This window comes from Lagenorhynchus albirostris, chromosome 10 (genome assembly GCF_949774975.1).
Source record: "Lagenorhynchus albirostris chromosome 10, mLagAlb1.1, whole genome shotgun sequence".
Taxonomy (NCBI): Eukaryota; Metazoa; Chordata; class Mammalia; order Artiodactyla; family Delphinidae; genus Lagenorhynchus; species Lagenorhynchus albirostris.
The window spans coordinates 90,959,088-90,979,259 of NC_083104.1; the positions used below are offsets into that span (position 1 = coordinate 90,959,088).

Here is a 20,172-nt window from a genome sequence, read left to right on the forward strand (position 1 = left end):
TGATAATACATATTGCTTCAGCAATCCAAAAGAGTTATAACAAGATGCATTATGTTTGTTTTTTGTTTTTGTTTTCCTTCATTCTGCAGAGAGGAGCCATAGTGAGCGAGCCAGCTATTCAAGTGAGGAGGAAAGGAAAGAGCACCCAAGTGTGGACCATCGAGAAGCTGGAGAATAAATTAATCGATATGCGAGACCTTTATCAAGAATGGAAGGAGAAGGTTCCTGAGGTAAGAGGGACAAAATGTAAAGGAGCTTTGGTTGTGCTAAAAGGACAAGAATACAAGTGATTTAATCGTCATAACACACATATGTGCGTCAGTGAATATCTGTCATGCTACTTGGGACATTCATATTAGAAATGTAAAGTGAAGGTGACCTTGAGAGGATCAGTTGGATCGGTCATAAAACATGTGATCCCCACACAGATAGGAACTAAATGAAGAGAACACATAGCATGTTCTTATTGGGTTGCTAGTACATTTCAAGTGAAGTGAAGTAAGACAAAGTGAACTTGTGCTGTTTCGTCGATGCTGTTAACAATCAGCTTAAATGGAGCCAGTGTGGATTTTGTATTCATTAGCATGTGTTCGTGCTCCCCTAGCTGTGTTCATGGCTAGGTAGATGCTAAGAATAATTCTAGAAAGCATGATCCATTTTTTCTACATTAGTAATGGAAAAAAAGATTCAGTGAAGGAAATGAGGCAAAGCACAGGGAATGAAACCTTGCAGGTGGGGTGTGATAGGGAAGACGGGGTGTGATAGGTGGGGCTGTAACCAAAGAAGAGCTCTCCCTGCCCTTATGTCACTTAACAAGCCCCTCCCATGGGATAGTTCTGTTTTATTCGTGTGACATGATTCTATTTTTACTTCTTTTTAATTTATTTGGATAAGTGCTTTTTTAAAATTAATTAATTAATTTATTTATGGCTGTGTTGGGTCTTCGTTTCTGTGCGAGGGTTTTCTTTAGTTGTGGCAAACGGGGGCCACTCTTCATCGCGGTGCGCGGGCCTCTCACTACCGCGGCCTCTCGTTGCGGAGCACAGGCTCCAGACGCGCAGGCTCAGTAATCGTGGCTCACCAGCCCAGTCGCTCCGCGGCATGTGGGATCCACCCAGACCAGGGCGTGAACCCGCGTCCCCTGCATTGGCAGGCGGACTCCCAACCACTGCGCCACCAGGGAAGCCCAGTGCTTTCTTTTTAAAACATTTAAAAATGCTGGTTTTAAATAGTATTGTTTAAGTTGATGTTTTGTTTCCTACTCGCCTTCCCCCCGCCTCTCCTACCATTCAGACAAAGCGACTCTACGGGAAACGAGGTGACCCTTTCTATGAAGCCCAAGAGAATCACAACCTAATTGGCGTGGCTAATGTGTTCTTGGAGTGTCTGTTCTGTGATGTGAAACTTCTGTATGCAGTTCCTATCATCAGCCAGCAGGGGGAGGTAAGGACAAGCCAGCCTCTGAGAAAATGGCCATGGTTCAAGTTTGGTTTTTTTTTCCATCTTTATTGGAGTATAATTATTTTACAATGTTGTGTTAATTTCTGCTGTACAACGAAGTGAATCAGCTATATGTATAGATGTACCACCAATATCCCCTCCCTCTTGAGCCTCCCTCCCACCCTCCCTATCCCACCCCTCTAGGTCATCACAAAGCACCGAGCTCAAGTTCATTTTTTATTTTTTAGTTCGATTTAAGTTCTGTTCTTGAGGTAGATCAAGAAACTAGGGTGAAGCATCAGGATCACATTCTTCTTTCTCTACTAATATCAAAAGAAACTATCAAAATTAAGGCATGGTTTTAAAAGATTATTAGAACATGTTTTTTATTTGTGGTTCACAAGTATTTTCTTTGTTTTAATCAAATTCGAAAGCTTTTGGAAACCAGATTCAGCTCTGTGCCCCATATTGATTTCTCTTTGAATCTCTCACCTCTGTAGTACACTTTAACTCCTTCCTGGCCCTAAGTGGTCTTTACAACATACAACTTGGGAGGATTATTTTGAAATTCTAAAATATTCAAAGAAAACAAGCTTAAGCATCCCACTGTTACCTCCTCTTTTTAAAAAAAATGCCCCCTCATATTTCATTGATTTCATTATATTGGCCTTCTGTCAGCCTGAAACATTTCAGAAAATGTTCAAGTTCAAACTTTTTTATATTATCCACTTCATCAACTGATGTTTTCATTTTAAATTTAGTAACATCCTTATTTCCTAGCTTATCCTTCAATAACATGCAAACTTGGAAATACTAAGTTATTTTTTGTGATTCTTAGAGCAGACTGAGAATAGGGTGCCATTCTGCCCAGAGGGAACCCAGAAAATAGACCCTAGATTCCCAGTTGTGATGTGTAAGTGCACAGCTCACATTCCACATGTAGTAACCCACCTGTGGACATTATGCTCTAGGAAAATAGTGGGCTAAGTTGCTTTTTCCCATGTTAAAAATGGGCACAACTCCTGTGGCAAAGAGATCTAGTGGCTGAGTCCCTAGTCAGGGTTTCTTAAGCTAGGGTTCATGTGGGCTTTGAGTATTTCGTTAATCCCCTGAAATTATACTAAAAATGTATTAGGGTCTCAAAAAACGTTAGGGAAAAAAAGCTTAAGAGCCACTGTCTTCCAACGTTTTCTCATATTTCCTTTCTTCCCCTTATCTTGCTCCTTCCTCCATATTTGTCTCACTTGTCAAATACCGTCAACTAATTTCTCTCAGGTCCTGGGTGTCAGGGCCAATTGCTCTGTGGAAGTTAGATCTGAGCTACCTTTAAAAATAAGCCTCACTATGTAAGATGGCACAGCAGTGCCAGAGCATGTGTCCCCTTCACAAGTCCGTTCATTACGACCTAAAACTGTGTTGCCAAAGAAAACTTGGCCAGTTACCACACTCTGAGAATGCAAAGGTCAGGGTCATTCCTATCCTTAAATCAGTTCTGTGAAACCAGCTATAAGAGAGACACTGCTAAACTAGCACCAGTGCAGAGAACCACCAGGATAATCTGGAAACTTAAGTTCCCCGTGCCCCCCCCCTTTTTTTTTTAGAAAAAACAGTCTCAAAGAAACTATTTCCTTATAACTTGGTGACTTTGTCGCTCCTCCTGGAGTAGGTCTCACCCCCTCACCCTTCTCCCAGCCCTAGGGTCACTTCCATTCTCATTCTCTGCTCCCAAGAAGGTAAGGGAGAGGCTCCATGAGCCCAGTGGCCATGACTGTTTGGTTTATTGTTGTAAACACAGCACTTAGTACAGTTCCCAGCACACACTCAACTCTCAGTAAATATTTGTTGAGTGGATAAATTTATCTCCTAACAACCTGCACCTATCTCTATTAGAGCAGCTAGTGTACACTGGGTTTTTATTTACTTATATGTTTGTTTATTTATTTATTTATTGGCTGCTTTGGGTCTTTGTTGCTGCGCACAGACTTTCTCTAGTTGCGGCGAGCGGGAGCTACACTTCGTTGCGGTGCGTGGGCTTCTCATTGCGGTGGCTTCTCTTGTTGCAGAGCACGGGCTCTAGAGCGCGTGGGCTTCAGTAGTTGCAGCACATGGGCTCAGTGGTTGTGGCTCACGGGCTCTAGAGCACAGGCTCAGTAGTCGTGGCACACGGGCTTAGTTGCTCCGTGGCATGTGGGATCTTCCTGGACCAGGGCTCGAACCCATGTCCCTTGCATTGGCAGGCAGATTCTTAACCACTGCGCCACCAGGGAAGCCCTCTACACTGCGTTTTTAATTCTGCGTCTTTCCCCACTTGACTGTGAGTGCCCAGACAGCAAAGCCTGTGTCTTTTTATCGTGGTGTTCCCATGATGCCAGGTATTTGATCAAATGAGTAAATGAATGAATATGTGAATGAGGGAAACAGATAACTCCAGGTAGAATGTGATAGCTGCCTTTGTGCTGTTTATGGGCTATCCTGTAGAAGACGGGTAAGAATGAAGATGACTCCGGGAGGCAAGGTACAAAGGCAAATTTGGCTCAAAGTAAGGCAGGGTGATTACAGGGCAGGCGATGGAGTGGGCTGGCTCTGGAAGTACTGAGAGCTTCCCATTGCTGGAGGTGGCCCAGCAATAACAGTGGAGCTGCTCGCCGGAGATGTTGTAGCATGCTTTCCACCTCAGGTCAGTATTGTCCACGGGATGTCTTTTAACCCCACGACACTCTGGTTCCTTGACCCAGGTTGCCGGGCGTCTCCATGTGGAAGTGATGCGAGTTACAGGCGCCGTCCCGGAACGCGTGGTGGAGGATGACTCCTCGGAGAACTCCAGTGAAAGCGGGAGTCTTGAAGTCGTAGACAGCAGCGGGGAAATCATTCACCGAGTCAAAAAACTGACATGCCGGGTGAGAGGGCAGGGCTGGGAAGGCTCAGATAAATGCCCTTTTCAATTCAAAACAATTTTGTGGAAAATCTTAGGACTTTTTCATAGAACATGGTAAAAGTTAAACTTTCTGTCAATAAATACAATAACAGACAGTACTTTTCCCAGAAGTGCAGCACACTTTCTGATGACAGTTGTATGAAATTTCAGAAGTCTGTGTATGTGGCATGCAAGGAGTGCATATTGTTTAGTGAATCATGCTTTTCTAGTAAAGGTCACAGCGGTGTCAGAAACTCAGTCATTAGGAAAGTTTGAGAGGGGTGTGTGCATTTGTCACCATGCTCACATACTGTAGTTATGGAACTATGGTACACATTTCATTACAAGTAGGTAACCCTTAATGAAATATTTTCAGTTGTCAAATGGATGACTGATTTATTTATTTCATCACCCACTCTTAAATTTGAGGTAGCTGGATATGAAAAGAATGCATAGTTTGTTTTCTTTATGAGAGTTATATTTGCATTTTTTTCTCTCTCCAGGTAAAAATTAAAGAGGCAACTGGGCTGCCCTTAAACCTCTCAAATTTCGTCTTCTGTCAATACACATTCTGGGACCAGTGTGAATCCACAGTGGCTGCCCCAGTAGTGGACCCAGAGGTGCCTTCCCCACAGTCCAAGGATGCCCAGTATACTGTGACCTTCTCTCACTGTAAGGTACAAATGCCATTACAAAATGAGCTACTTGGGAGACAACCGGCCACGGCTCAGTTCAAAAGTCTACTTGTAACTTAGAGTTTTTTCCCATATGAATGTTTCATAAACATAATAGGTTTATTGAGCTTTTTAACCTCAAAACATACTTTAATACAAATTCAGATCATTTGAAAGTGTTTAAAATAAAATCTGGGGACTTCCCTAGTGGCACAGTGGTTAAGAATCCGCCTGCTAATGCCGGGGACATGGGTTCGAGCCCTGGTCCAGGAAGATCCCACATGCTGTGGAGCAACTAAGCCCATGTGCCACAACTACTGAGCCCACACGCCACAACTACTGAAGCCCATGCACCTGGAGCCCATGCTCTGCAACAAGAGAAGCCACTGCAATAAGAACCCGAGGCACCACAATGAAGAGTATCCCCCGCTCGCCGCAACTAGAGAAAGCCCACACGCAGCAACGAAGACCCAATGCAGCCAAAAAATAAATAAAATTTAAAATAAATAAATAAATAAAATAAAATAAACTCTGAAAGACCTCTACCTGAAATCTGTGATGACCAGTGACAATTTGCTGCATATTATGTGTGTGCAAACACATACACATAAATGGCCAGAGATACACACTCTTACCGTCACGCATGCATAACTTTAAAAAGTTTTTTACAAAAATGTGATCACATTTTACAGATTGCAGAATTGCCTTTTATTATTTTAATATACGTGAGCATCTAACCATATAAGTTGCTGTAGATATTTTTCATTCTTTTGAATTCTAAGCATAGCATTCTAAAGTCCCACATGAGCTTTTAAAGATCATACAAAATGAGAGAGGCGAATATTTGGTGAATATTGGCTGGACCTATTTTGTGACATCAGCTACTCTTCCTGTCTTTCATATCAGACTGCCAACCAGTCATTTCTGACAGCCAGACTCTAGCCTCTGTGTAATTTTGTTTTTCTTTGGGCAATTCTCAAGAGATATTCAAGACCCCTTCTTTTCGAAATGGTGCCTATTCTTTCTGGTTCTACAGTTAGAAGACAAATCCATATCACCACCTATAAAATTTCCCATATGTAAAGTCTGTCAAGGTTTTTTTTTTGAAAGGCTAGATTTCTCTTTTTTTAAGATATTTATTTATTTGGTTGCACCAGGTCTTAGTTGTGGTAGGCGGGCTTCTTAGTTGCGGCACACAGGCTCCTTAGTAGTGGCATGCATGTGGGGTCGAGTTCCCTGACCAGGGATCGAACCCAGGCCCCCTGCATTGGGAGCATGGAGTCTTATCCACTGTGCCACTGGGGAAGTCCCTGTCAAGTTTTTATTTATTTGTTTTTTAAAGATCTTTTTGATGTGGACCATTCTTAAAGTCTTTATTGAATTTATTACAATATTGCTTCTGTTTTATGTTTTGGTTTTTTGGCCCCAAGGCATGTGGGATCTTAGCTCCCCGACCAGGGATCGGACCCGCACCCCCTGCATTGGAAGGTGAAGTCTTAACCACAGGACTGCCAGGGAAGTCCCCTGTCAAGTCTTTATTTTGATGAGAATAGCCCACTTTTTATTTTTACCTGTATTCACCAAGTCTGTTTCTTAATTCTTTATTAATCTTTTGTTGTTGTTGTTGTCGTTATGGTTCTTTGAATACTCTTTTAAATATTCCCCATCTTTCTTTGGATCCAAAAAGCTGCTTATTTAGAAGGATGAAACCTGGATTTTAAGTACATCCTAGTTAACAACTGGTTTAATAGATGCTAGTCTCAGAGGCTTTGGACTCGCTGTGTGACCTTGGGTTTTTGTTTTTTTGTGTGTGTGGTACGCGGGCCTCTCACTGCTGTGGCCTCTCCCGTTGCGGAGCACAGGCTCCGGACGCACAGGCTTAGCGGCCATGGCTCACGGGCCCAGCCACTCCGCGACATGTGGGATCTTCCCAGACCGGGGCACGAACCCGCGTCCCCTGCATCGGCAGGTGGACTCTCAACCACTGCGCCACCAGGGAAGCCCAACCTTGGGGTCTTTTTGGGGTTTTTTTTAACCTCTAAAATGCGTAGTTTGTGCTAATTGGTCATGAAGTTTATTTTCCTTTTAAAATTCTGGCTCTGTCTCCAAATAAAATAAGAAGTTAGGTAGTATAAGTTTAAACCAATACAGCGCAGCCCTTTCGAGAAATTAGAGTCACCTGAGATTCCACTAATGGGAAGGAAGTCCGCATGGTTCCTTGCCTGCTGCTTTGTTCCAAGTGATGCCTCCCTGCTCCGTCTATTCAGCACCCGTCTCCTCATGCTCATCTGTTTGTATTTCACTCCAACAAAGAGTTGGAGTGGGAGGGTTTAAGAGTAAGAGTGCAGAATCTTGGAGATAATCGTATAAAATTTAATTCTGTTTTGGTCTTCTAAGCCATAGCAAGGAACAATCAGAAGTTCCTTTTTTTTTTTTTTTTTTTGCTGTGCTGATTGGTCTGTTCTGTCTGAAAGTCAGAGTGGTCCCAGGGAAAAGAGAGTGAACCAGGAGGAAGGGTGGACAGATTTAGCTCTGCAGCCAACAAGCAGTGCGATGTGGGGCTCCTGCTTTCCTCAGTGTCCTCATTTATTAAAGAAAGGAGTTCAGGGCTTCCCTGGTGGCGCAGTGGTTGAGAGTCCACCTGCCAATGCAGGGGACACGGGTTCGTGCCCCGGTCCGGGAGGATCCCACATGCCGCGGAGCGGCTGGGCCCGTGAGCCACGGCCGCTGAGCCTGCACGTCTGGAGCCTGTGCTCCGCAACGGGGGAGGCCACAACAGTGAGAGGCCCACACACCGCCAAAAAAAAAAAAAAAAAAGGAGTTCAGTTAACTTACCTCAGAATATCACTTCCCATCTAATATTCTGGTTTCTTTGCGGTTTTCTGTGAAACAGCAGCAATGGTTTTAAGGTTGGGATCAGGCTAGTGTGCTCTGAAATGACTCTGTATACAGCTGAAAGTTAAAAAGGAAATTTCACAGATTCCTTTCTGCCTAACTCCTGTCACCCTTTCCTCTCCCCCGCGTATCCCAGGACTACGTGGTGAGTGTAACGGAAGAATTCCTGGAGTTCATTTCAGATGGAGCATTGGCCATCGAAGTGTGGGGCCACCGGTGCACCGGGAACGGCAGCTCTGTCTGGGAAGTCGATTCCCTTCATGCTAAGACAAGAACGTTGCATGACAGGTTTGTGCTTGGCTGAGGGCTTTAGACGCAGGGTCAAGGCTCACCCTTGGACAGTGGTTGAAGAACAAGGACTCTCTGAGCCTGTTTCCTCCTTTGTGAATGGGAGTGGTGAAAGGAACTACCAGGCCCTGGAAAGATTCGATGGGGAAAGGAAAGTCTTTTCAACAAATGAGACTGAAACATCTGTGTACCTTTATGGAAGAAAACAACCTTGATCTTAATTCACAGGAGACACAACACTTAATTTGAGATGGAGCATGACTTTAAATGTAAAAGATAAAACTATAAAGCTTATAGAAGAAAACAGAAGGGTATCTTCTTTTAAAGTTGACCATTTGCCTCTTCCGTGACCCAGCAATCCCACTCCTAGGTATTTACCCAAGAAAAATGAAAACATAAGTCCATAAGCAGCCTGGTACATGAATGTTTATGGCAGTTCTATTCATGATATCCCCCAAACTGTAAACAACCCGATGTCCTGCAGTGTGAGAATGTTTGATAAACAAATTGCGTTATTAGTCATATAATAGAATATTACTCAACAATAAAAAAGGACTCTGTCCCACTCTTCCATATTGTGTATGAATCTCACAAACATTGTTCTTAATCAAAGGAGCCAGACCTAGAAGAGTACACTACCGCATGATTCCATCTCTATGAAATTCTAGAGCAGGTAAAACTAGTCTGTGAGGTTACACAGCTGCTGCAGGTGGTGTGGGGATTGAGTGGGAAGGGGCCTGAGCAGACCTGCTGTGGTGATGGCGGGTGTATGCACAGGTGTATGCACAGGTGTATGCATTTGTCACCATCCCTCCAAGTCTACGCCTGAGATCGGGACAGTTCACTGCATATAAGGTATATATCAATAAAATAAATGAAAAGAACCCATACCACAGGATTGTGTTGAGTGTTAAACAAGAAAATAATCTATGTGACACACATAGCACAGTGCCTCACGGATAGTAAGTGCTCAGGGACTGGGGCCTTCTTCCTGTTGCTAATAATGTCCCGGACAGTGACATGGTCGTTGGTTGGAACGTGTTTCTGCAGGTGGAACGAGGTTACTCGCAGAATAGAGATGTGGATCTCCATACTAGAGCTGAATGAGCTGGGGGAGTACGCCGCTGTGGAGCTTCACCAGGCAAAAGATGTCAACACAGGGGGTGTCTTTCAACTCAGACAGGTACTAGGTTTGTCTTTGCTTGTTTTGTGTTTTCTCTCTGTCCCACTCTTACAGTTTCTGGAATTTTCTAGTTATTTGCCTCTCTGTTCCCTAATTCTTTCCCCTTCCTTGATCCTCTTCCCCCATCCATCCCTCCCCATCCCCATTCCTGGCCCCCCATTTCCGCATCACACCCCCGCCCCTGCAGGGTCATTCCCGGAGAGTGCAAGTCACAGTGAAGCCTGTCCAGCGTTCTGGGACACTGCCACTCATGGTCGAAGCTATCTTGTCCATCTCCATTGGCTGCGTGACCGCCAGGTCCACCAAGCTCCAGAGAGGGCTGGACAGTTACCAGGTGAGACCAACAGATTGCAAACAGTATTTAACAAAGATTGGTTAGTGTAGAATTAAGGTGGTCAGTGATCTGTGACGGAGACCTGTTCAGGAATATAACTGAACTCCTTGCCTTAAGCACGTATTGGCCTCCGCCACCCCATCCATATTTCCGTCCGTTGCCTTTTTGCTAGGTTTAAATTACTGTGTTGGCTTAGTGCCAATTAATAATAATTTTATTTATAAACACACATCAATGCTACAGTGCTCATTTACTTTAGGCAGGATTTATTTTATATCTGGCCCAAATTATGTTGGGTGTTTGATATTGCTGGCTTTGGCCTGATCCACTTTTATTAATAGAAAGTTGCCCCCATACACTGGCATACTTAACCAGCTCTCTGAAAGCTTTACTTTTTAATTGAAAGTTGTCCTCATGATCATTTTTTGTTCATTAAATTTCCTTTTGCTAAACCTTCTTTTCTCACTTAAAAAAAAAAATTAAAAGATGGAACCAGCTAAGAATTCATCTTATTTACCAGTCACAATAAACTGTAAGATCAGGAACTTGTCCCCAGGGGCCTGAAAGAACGCATGTGCCTCACCAAGTCCCCACTTTACTATCAGATGTAATTAGGGACTGGGAAGAATCAGACCATTGAATTCCGGTTCTCTCACTGCCACACATGAGAGGGAACACACTCCCTGTCATGATGGGGAGAAAACTTTTCTCTGTAGAGTCTGGGCGTAAGCCCAGCCTATCTTGAGAAGGGTTCATCTTCCATCTCAGTTTCCTTTTGGCTTCATGGCAACAAAGACTTTACTGAAACATTGGCTTGGACTGTTGGGCCGTAAGGCAGGCACAGCTGTGTCAGACACTGCCTTCCTCATCCCAGGCCAGAACTGCCTCCGACTCAAGGCCTGGGAAGAGTATGAATGGAGTTGTGCGGCTGGAGTCTGCTGTTTCTAGGGAGGCTTCTCCACCAGACTTTTCGCTGTATGTGGAGGGGAAGTTGGGTTGTCCCCGACTTGGCCATCAGCCCCGGGGGCAACTGCAGGGCCTGGTAGAGAGCACAGACTTGGAGTGAGGAGACCTGGGTTCTTAAGTTTTGTTTGACTTAACTGAGTAATTTAAACTTCGAGTTCCCCTTTTCTTTCCTCTGAAATGATGAGGTAGACGTAATAATTCTCTGAGGTCCCTTTCTGCCATAAAATTTTGTGGCTTAATAAATCTCTGATCTTAGATAAAACTTTGAATCTGTGTGTGTGAATTATGACCTATGAACATGGATCACCAACTGGCTGACTATTCCTGTTTGATGAACATTGCAAGGATTGATCATTTGCACTTTTAAAAACAGCTATACCTCTTGAGTTAAAACTGATTTTTGTCAAAATTTGAGCTCTCAGATATCTGCCTTCCCCCAGTGCTGAATGCTCTTCTTATAGTATCTGTCATGCAAATTTAAACTGTGACTGTTTTAAAGCTTTTATTTTTCTTTGCTGCCATGCTCAAGGTCATGTCCAGTACCATTTTTGTTGTTGACATAGTACTTCAGAATCATTTTGATGCGGGCCTCCCTGGTGGCGCAGTGGTTGAGAGTCCGCCTGCCGATGCAGGGGACGCGGGTTCGTGCCCCGGTCTGGGAAGATCCCACATGCTGCGGAGCGGCTGGGCCCGTGAGCCGTGGCCGCTGAGCCTGCGCGTCCGGAGCCTGTGCTCCGCGACGGGAGAGGCCACAACAGTGAGAGGCCCGCATACCGCAAAAAAAAAAAAAAAGAATTATTTTGATGCAGTAGCTTGAGCCAATCCAGAATATGCTGATGTCACAACAGTTCTACATCGTGAAAGCTCAAGCTAGTTTTTGATGAATAGAAGTATCTTCTTAGCCTAAAAGATAATGATAAATTAGAGCTGTTTGTACTTTATTCATTAATAGGAGGAATTAATTTGAGAAAAATTATTTCAGTAGTGGGCTTACTACTGAAGTTAGAGTTATCCAAATGAAAATGATGGTTACCAAACTAAAACTAAAGTTTATTTTAAAGTCTACACAGAGAATAATCTTAACAGTATTTTTAAAGCACTTTTAAAAGGCAGTATATTTTGAAGTATACTTAGATATGAAAATAATGTAATTATATTTTTTAAGGCATTTGAAAAAAAAGTTTGTCTTTTGTCTGACTAGGCCACTCCAGTTCCTTTTTTAATATTAACCCTCCAATAACCATAGAAAAATGAAAGAAGGTTGTTACATGACCCAGTATTCATTTTGAGTAGAACCTGCCTCCATAGAGAGGATATTCTCTACAAATGGGGATTTCTTTATTCTTGTTTCTTTCTTTTTTTCTTTTTTCGGCTGCACAGCTTGTGGGATTTTAGTTCCCCGACTAAGGATTGAACCCAGGCCCTCGGCAGTGAGAGCACAGAGTCCCAACCACTGGACCGCCAGGGAGTTCCCTCTTTATTCTTGTTTCTAAGGAAAATTGTCTCAACTAAAACCCTTTTTTTTAATTCCCACACGATGATTTTGTTTTGCAAATGTTTTGCCAAAATGTTTAGTTTATGTAATTATTGTAAAATGGTGCCATGGGTTTAGGACAGTTCTGATTTTTCTCACCTGATTGGCATGGATACTGACATATCCAACAGTGGATAATGATAGAGCCATGTATTCAAAATAGTGGGCTGTGCTCTTACTGCGGTGGTACAGTATACAGAACCTTCTACAGTCTTCCCTCGGTATCTGGGGGGATTGGTTCCAGAACCCTCCCCCACTTGGATACTAAAATCTGAGAATGTTCAAGTCTCTTATATAAAATGGCCTAGTACACTCGGCCCTCCGATCAGGAAAGTTCTGTGGTTGGTTGAATCTGCAGATGTGGAACCTGCAGATAAGGAGGGCTGACTGTACGTGGAGTCTTAGCTTCCCGGTGGGTCTTCCCCTGTGATGATTTCACAGTGACAGTGGTGTGGTGCAGGGACAAGGGCGCAGACCTGGCCTCCAGTCCTGACCCCGCCACTATCTGTGTGAACCTTGGTTTCAGTCATTTCATCCTTCAGGCCTTAGCTGCCTCACAGCTAAAACCAGGAGGTGGACCAAGAGACTCCCTCAAGTCCTTTCTAGTTCTGCCCATTCTAAATCTCAGTCAAATAGCTCACCCAGAAACAAATAGCGACTGTTTGCATAACGGTGCCATAAGGCCTGACCCAGCGGGGTTGTATCCAACCCCCAGCTAAGAGAATCTGAGAGCATTCCCATTTTTAAATGACTGCTTTCTCTATTAAAGAAAAAAATTAAATCTTAAATTCTTTAAGTAATTATGGACAAGTGAATTACATCCGCTTTTTGAGATTCGGTTAAATGTTTTATTATGCCGATGTTGTGTGTGCTATCCATTGTAATGTGTGTGTTAAGCTTAAAGACTTATTTTCCTTATGTGCTGTTTGAGAAAAAAAAAAAATGCATGTCCTTTGTGTTTATTTTTTCCCTCCCAGAGAGATGATGAGGATGGTGATGATATGGATAGTTATCAGGTATTCCTGCTGCTGTCAATCCTGTGGCATGGGGCACAGCTGCTGCTAATGGCCAGCATCGCAAAGCCGAGGGCAGGGAGGAGGAAAGGAGGACCGGGGAGCAAGAATAGGCAGTTTCCACTCGCTTTTGATTTGCTTTCAGTGTAATCAGGGATACAATACTATTTCCATAGATTTCCCTGTCAGTTCACAATTTATAAGCAGATACTGCACTTTTGCTACGCCATCTCAAATTGCTGGCTCGTAAAGCCTTTCTAAATAAGACCCCTCTCGCTGTATTAAATTGGTGATCTTAAGAATTGTAGTTATCATCCATAATCTTTAAGTAGACCTGTCTTTCCTATGTGAACCTGCAGTTAGCTCCTTATATCTAAGAGAGTAGTACTGTTCTAACGTGCCATTGTATTTTTAAAGACTTTTGCCGGTTAGGAAAACTGACGACACTTTAAGCCCATGGTTTTGTTTAGCCAGTTTTCTTCTCTCTTTAAGGCCAATCTTATTCATAACCTGGAGAATTTAGCTCTGAGCTTTAATCTCTTTTTGGAAATCTAGGGGAGAAAAAATATGTGCAGAGGTGAAGTTTTACCTAGTCAGGGCTGACTGGCCTACTGTCCATGGAACGTGGGATAACAGTAATGGTCAAGGTGGCAAACCAAGATGAACTTTCCTGGGTTGGTTCCCAGTCTTTGTACTGATTCTCTACATAAATTTTAAAAGCATGTTTTCCTGGTGTGCCTTCCTATAAGTAAAATGTGGGTCCATTGTAGGTAAAGCCTCAGAAGTTCTCAGGTGTCTGCTCTTAATGTAACGTCTTAAGGGTTAGGCCGGAATTAGGCAAGTCAAAGAGCATCCTGAATAGAATTGGTAGGTGGCTTTCCCACCTCATAATTCTACTAAGAAAGAAAACAAGCAAGTAAAAACACATGGTAGGGGAGATACCAGTATCCCCTTGGATCTCAGCAACGCCATTAACTAACGTCCTGTGGCTGTCTGTGCGCTTGCTGCCACGTGGTTCACAGTTGAGTCCAGCGGCTGCTTCTGGGAGTTCTCAGCATGGCTGACTGCATGTTGGCTTCTTGCATGGGAAGTTTTCGGTTAGCCTCATGGTAGCGGTTGGAGGTAAAACCTTTGCAGCAAGTTTGAAAAGTTCTCCACTGATCTATTCTTTGCCTTTCAGAAAATACATCTTATCCAGCCATCGAGCTCTGAATGATGAAAATGCCTGTCGTTTTCCATTCCATTTGCTGCTTTGTGATTCGGGCTGTGTTTCTGGTGTCCTGCTTAGAATCACAAACCCTTCAAACGAATAGCTACAACTTACATACATGCACGCCCATACCATATAAGACTCATCCAACAGCTGGTGTAGTTTGAGCTTCTCTTGCTTTTAAGTATAATTATCTTTTTGGAAATCCAGGGGCTCTGATTTCTGAGTCATGGGATCCTCAGTCAGCATGCAGTGTTCCTGAGGGCTCTTTGCTTTCTTGCATATTAATCACACGGCAATGTTCAATGGCCTTTCCTAATGAAAAGTTTCCTAATCAATTTAAACATCTTTTTTTTTTTTAAGAAAAGAAATAGTTATCTGTGTACTCTACAGGAAAATGTTTTCCCTCCCTGATGCCAGGAAGAAGACTTAAACTGTGTGAGAGAGAGGTGGTCTGATGCCCTCATTAAACGGCGAGAATACCTAGATGAACAGATTAAAAAAGTCAGCAATAAAAAAGGTATGTGAGGGCTCCCCTGGTGGCGCAGTGGTTGGGAGTCCGCCTGCCGATGCAGGGGACGCGGGTTCGTGCCCCGGTCCGGGAGGATCCCACGTGCCGCGGAGCAGCTGGGCCCGTGAGCCATGGCCGCTGGGCCTGCGCGTCCGGAGCCTGTGCTCCGCAACGGGAGAGGCCACAACGGTGAGAGGCCCGCGTACCGCAAAAAAAAAAAAAAAAAAAAAAAGGTATGTGAGATTAAACTCTTGGCTGGGAGTAGTTTTTTCACTTCTAAACAGTAGTGGTAGGCTGTTTTCCTCCCTTAGCTGGACTGCTGTGTCTTAGCTTTTTGACCCCCATGACAATTATAGATATTAGTGAATCATTAGTGTACAGTGTTTAAGCAGGCTCTGAATTTGAAAGTAATGTTTCATTACTTGAGTTAACTGACATTAAACGTTAAATTCAGATTTTGTTTTGATGAATTCAAATGCCATCAATATCGACATCTCCCCATGAGGTGTTCCAGGCTCAGAACCTGGGACTGACAGCAGCTAAAGGGTCACTTGTGAAGCCACGACACTTGGCAGGTGGGCTGTGGCTACCATTGGGCGGTAGCCATGCTCTTGGCTCCTTCTGGGTGGCCTGAAGCCGGCCTGCAGGTCCACTCGCCACCACCCAGCTCCGAGGATTCAGTTTGCTTACGCTGGCAATGGCCACTTGGATTCTAGAGCAGAAATCTGCTCTTAAAACCCTGGTTTCAGGCTTCCCTGGTGATGCAGTGGTTGAGAATCCGCCTGCCAATACAGGGGACACAGGTTCGTGCCCTGGTCCGGGAAGATCCCACATGCCGCAGAGCAGCTAAGCCCGTGCACCACAACTACTGAGCCCGCGCACCTAGAGCCTGTGCTCCACAACAAGAGAAGCCACTGCAATGAGAAGGCCATGCAGCTCAACGAAGACCCAACACGGGCAAAAATAAATAAGTAAAAATGAGTTAAAAACAAAAAATAAAACCCCAGTTTCTCATCCTGAGTGAACGATTCACTCAGTGTGGTTGGTTCTCCACCGAAGGACATGTTCTGAATGTGAATCCGCTTCATGCAGAAGTCGGCGAAAGTCCTTCCCCAATAAAACATCTTGCCTCCGCGTTCTGCTCTTGGCCTCAGTGTGTGTATGTGTGTACTCAACCTGCTAATGAAAACTCACTTTGCCTGTGCCCAGGTAACTCCAGAGTTGAACTAGGCTAAGAGGATTGCAAAATAGATCAAATAAAATCCCTTTCATAACGAGCATGAAGGAAAACAAGTTAGTTTTGCAGAGTGCAATATATGGTGTTTTTTAATCCTCTATCCTTATAAAATGATGTGTGGTTTTATAAAGCAATGTCACATCCATTATTGCACTTGATCCTTCTGACAGGTGCCTGAAGTAGACATGACTTGTATTAACCCTATTTGACAAATTAGGAAGCTAAGACTCATCTGTTGAACGACCTTCCAAAATTACAGAACTAGAAAAATAACCCAAGTCTTCTAATCCCTGTTCCAATGCTCTTTCCACTCTTCCTGGGTTTATGATCTGCTAGGCTAGTGTCCTAGCCTCTCTGAGCTTGTCTGGGTGCTCCGTCTTAAACTTCAAAGCCTCAATTCCCTATTTGGGACACCGTGGATGTTTAAGGCACTTGTGGGTACCACTGAGTGCAAATAGATTTAAATTTAGAAACTGTCCTTTCTCCCTCTTGGCGCTCATGTCCTCGTTTTGTCCCACAGAGAAGACAGAGGATGACGTAGAGCGGGAAGCCCGTCTGGTGGAGCAGTGGGTGGGGCTGACGGAGGAGAGGAATGCCGTGCTGGTGCCTGCGCCGGGCAGCGGGATCCCCGGGGCGCCTGCCGACTGGTGAGTCCGCCCTTCCTTCTGGGCAGGCCTGACGATGGTGCCGTGGTCTGTGGCGGGTCATGCAAGTGACCTGCCAGGACTGTCACAGAAAATGTTAAGTACTGTGAGCTGTCCAGGGAAGGGCCACCCAGCCCTAGTACTCCCCTCCGTCTTCTTGCCCACTGCAACCATCTTCCACTCACAGGAAGCCAGCGAGCACTTATCACTGGCCAGGAGTCAGACAGACAGCCCTCCAGCCCTTGGCATGAGCACCTTGGACATGATTACCTGATCTCCAGACATTCTCATATCTTGGGTCGAAAGAAGGGTGTTTCCAGAGCATACTTGAAAAGGGCAGAAAATATGTCTTCTTATTTGCCCTCCTGCCTGTTTATTTTGACTCAACAGAGAGTCAGCACTTAAGCACTACATCCACAATGATCAGTCAGTCAATGGATTGATCAGTCAGTCCTAATGCCCAGAAGAAACAGCATGGGATCCTGGGCTCTGGAGGCAAATCGATCCTGTCCCCTGTTCCTCCTCTAACCCTTCTTCCCATCACTAGAATTATTCTCAGAAAGGCTTCAAATAATCTGTGTTTCAATTAATTACATGTAATTCATATGACTATAATTCTTTATATAAGTCACATAATTCCCATGATTTGTGTTAAGAAGGCTGACAAGATCTGTGAAAATATCTCATTTGTAGAACCTGTATCTGACTCCACAGTGGTTCTCTTCTGCTTTCATGCCTCTGTCGTGTTTGGTTATTTAACAAGATGTAAAACACATATTTTGTTATGATTAAATATTGTTATTAAATTTAGGATCCCACCACCTGGAATGGAAACCCACATACCTGTTCTCTTCCTTGATTTGAACGGTAAGTTTGAACCTGACATTCCAAGGCTTATCACATTGCATTAGGTTTGTAATCTAATCAGACCTGCAGTATTTTGATCATTAAATCACTTGCCTAATCACGCACATGCCATATTTAGGTGACATTTTTACTCCAACCAAATATATAAAGCCATGACATGTCGAATCACTAGAAGACAGATGTGGAAATTTATTCTTAAAAAGACAGCACTTGAGAGATTGAGAATTGCATACAAAGGCATGAGAGCAGTTATTGCTCTGAAACAGTAATGGACATGGAAATTACTTGAGAAGGTAATCACCCTTAGAGATCTGAATCTTTATGCATTGCAGGTGCCCAGGAATCTGCATTTCTGACTGGTGCCCTTTGCTCCCCACCCCACCCCCATTTGTTTTGTTTCTAGAACACGATCATCTGTAACCCTGCATGAAGGGTTGTCCTTTACTGTAAAAATTAGATTGAACCTGGGCGAATACAGAACAAGGGTTTTCAATGTGTTTTAGCAGTAAAATCCATTTTCAGTATGAACTTGTGAATGGAACCCCATGTGTGGAATACGGAAGCAGAGTTGCTGAGTTTGGGGATGGGCAGGCTCTGGCAGGCCTTTCTGCAGGGCCCCTGGGATCCTCAAAGCACAGCCTGAAAACCTGTCTTCTGGAGGGAAGACCAGTAATGGATGAATGGAAGACACAGGAGGTTGGCTTTGGCTCTTCATATGAACAGTTTTTTTAAAAACCTAGAAATAGACCGTTGCCTCATGAAGTGGTGAGTTCCCCATTATTGGAGGTTCTCCATTGTACAAGCAAAGACTGGATGACTATATACAGAGATTTGTGAAGGGTGAATCCTACACTGGGTAGGACATTGGAAAAAGATGGGCTTCACATTTCTCCCAAGTGCTCAGAACTTTGTTTCTAAATTGATAATTTAACCATCCAAATCTCTACACTTGATCTGAGCCAAAAGGCCGAGAAGCGATAACCACTCACATCTCTAATTTAGTGTAAGTTATGTAAGTAGGACCACAAACTTAACACTACGTTAAAGGAGGAATTGACAGAAAGCAGCAAAATTCTAAGGTGTGTTTATGTAGTGAAAATATTTGCTCCCAGGACTACATATAGAATATATTCAGTCCATTTATAGGAGAGTCACAAAGGCACCTTTTTGGCTCCTGGAGTTGTTTCTGTAAAGGATAGAAGCTGTTTTAGTTAGTGGAGTTGCTGTTTCAACTGCAGGAATGAAAAACTCAATAAAATTGCATTACATGTAAACTTCATCTGTAAAAAGCATATTTAAAAATTTTGGATGCTTGCTTAAAAAATCTGTTTCCCCCACTTTTGCTTCTGTGCCCTGGACTTGGTCAGCGGATGACCTCAGTGCCAATGAGCAGCTTGTGGGCCCCCATGCATCGGGCGTGAACTCCATCCTCCCCAAGGAGCATGGCAGCCAGTTTTTCTACCTGCCCATCATAAAGCACAGTGATGAGGAGGTAACTGACCTTTAAGAAACTCTTAAAGGGCTTCAGATTAATGCACATGGCTGTGGGCCTCTCTGCCCATTAAACTGCTGTGGTCTGGACTTTGGGAAAGAAGACTGGGAACTTTAAAAAATAGAATGTGTGTGTTGTCAAAAAGGCAAGGAGGGACTTACCTGGTGGTCCAGTGGGTAAGACTCCATGCTTCCAATGCAGGGGGCCTGGGTTCGATACCTGGTTGGCGAACTAGATCCCGCATGCATGCCGCAACTAAGAAGCCCATGTGCCACAGCTAAAGATCCCGCGTGCTGCAACTAAAGATCCCGCATGCTGCAACTAAGACCCCTCCTCGCAGCCAAAATAAATAATAAATAAATATATTTTTTAAAAAGGCGAGGAAAAACCTCTGTGATTCAATGTAGAGTGGCATTTATTTTCTTTCTAGTGCATGACATAAAACTGCTCCACCTGAGTTGTCTTGTTTCCATGTCCCCATCCTTCCCCCATCCCTAGGTTTCTGCCACAGCCTCCTGGGACTCTTCGGTGCATGACTCCGTTCACTTGAATAGGGTCACCCCACAAAATGAACGGATTTACCTGATAGTGAAGACCACAGTCCAGCTCAGCCACCCGGCTGCTATGGAGCTGGTGTTACGGAAACGGATTGCAGCCAATATTTACAACAAACAGGTAGTAACGGGGCCCGATTGTGCCGTTTCATACATGAGCACAGAGTTTTTTCCTTCTCTCTATCACAAAGTAGTGTTTTGGGGTGTTAATACAGTGGCTGTGCAAATCGCTACCAGGTTATAATCTGATTCTCATTTATCCAAGATAACAGGGCATGAGGATAGCAGGGGTAAATGTCATCCACCAAAGGACTTTTCCACCTTGACCGATTTGCGGCCCATAATCTTAGGAGGCAGTGGAGTTATGACATTTTATTGTTTGAAAAAGGTTAAGCGCCTGGTCCAAGAGGGTTAGT

The 20,172-nt window shown here is 43.9% G+C and overlaps 1 protein-coding gene across 1 annotated transcript in view; it reads left to right on the forward strand.

Annotated features, from left to right (window-relative positions):
- KIF13A (kinesin family member 13A) overlaps nucleotides 1-20,172 on the forward strand; it is a 215,431-nt gene that overhangs the window by 179,008 nt on the left and 16,251 nt on the right. The window contains 13 exon segments of the mRNA XM_060163623.1: nucleotides 90-230; nucleotides 1,294-1,443; nucleotides 4,176-4,337; nucleotides 4,858-5,031; nucleotides 8,060-8,211; nucleotides 9,262-9,394; nucleotides 9,582-9,728; nucleotides 13,206-13,244; nucleotides 14,872-14,971; nucleotides 16,720-16,846; nucleotides 17,655-17,710; nucleotides 19,078-19,202; nucleotides 19,701-19,877. Coding sequence (XP_060019606.1) covers nucleotides 90-230; nucleotides 1,294-1,443; nucleotides 4,176-4,337; nucleotides 4,858-5,031; nucleotides 8,060-8,211; nucleotides 9,262-9,394; nucleotides 9,582-9,728; nucleotides 13,206-13,244; nucleotides 14,872-14,971; nucleotides 16,720-16,846; nucleotides 17,655-17,710; nucleotides 19,078-19,202; nucleotides 19,701-19,877 — 1,683 coding nt within the window.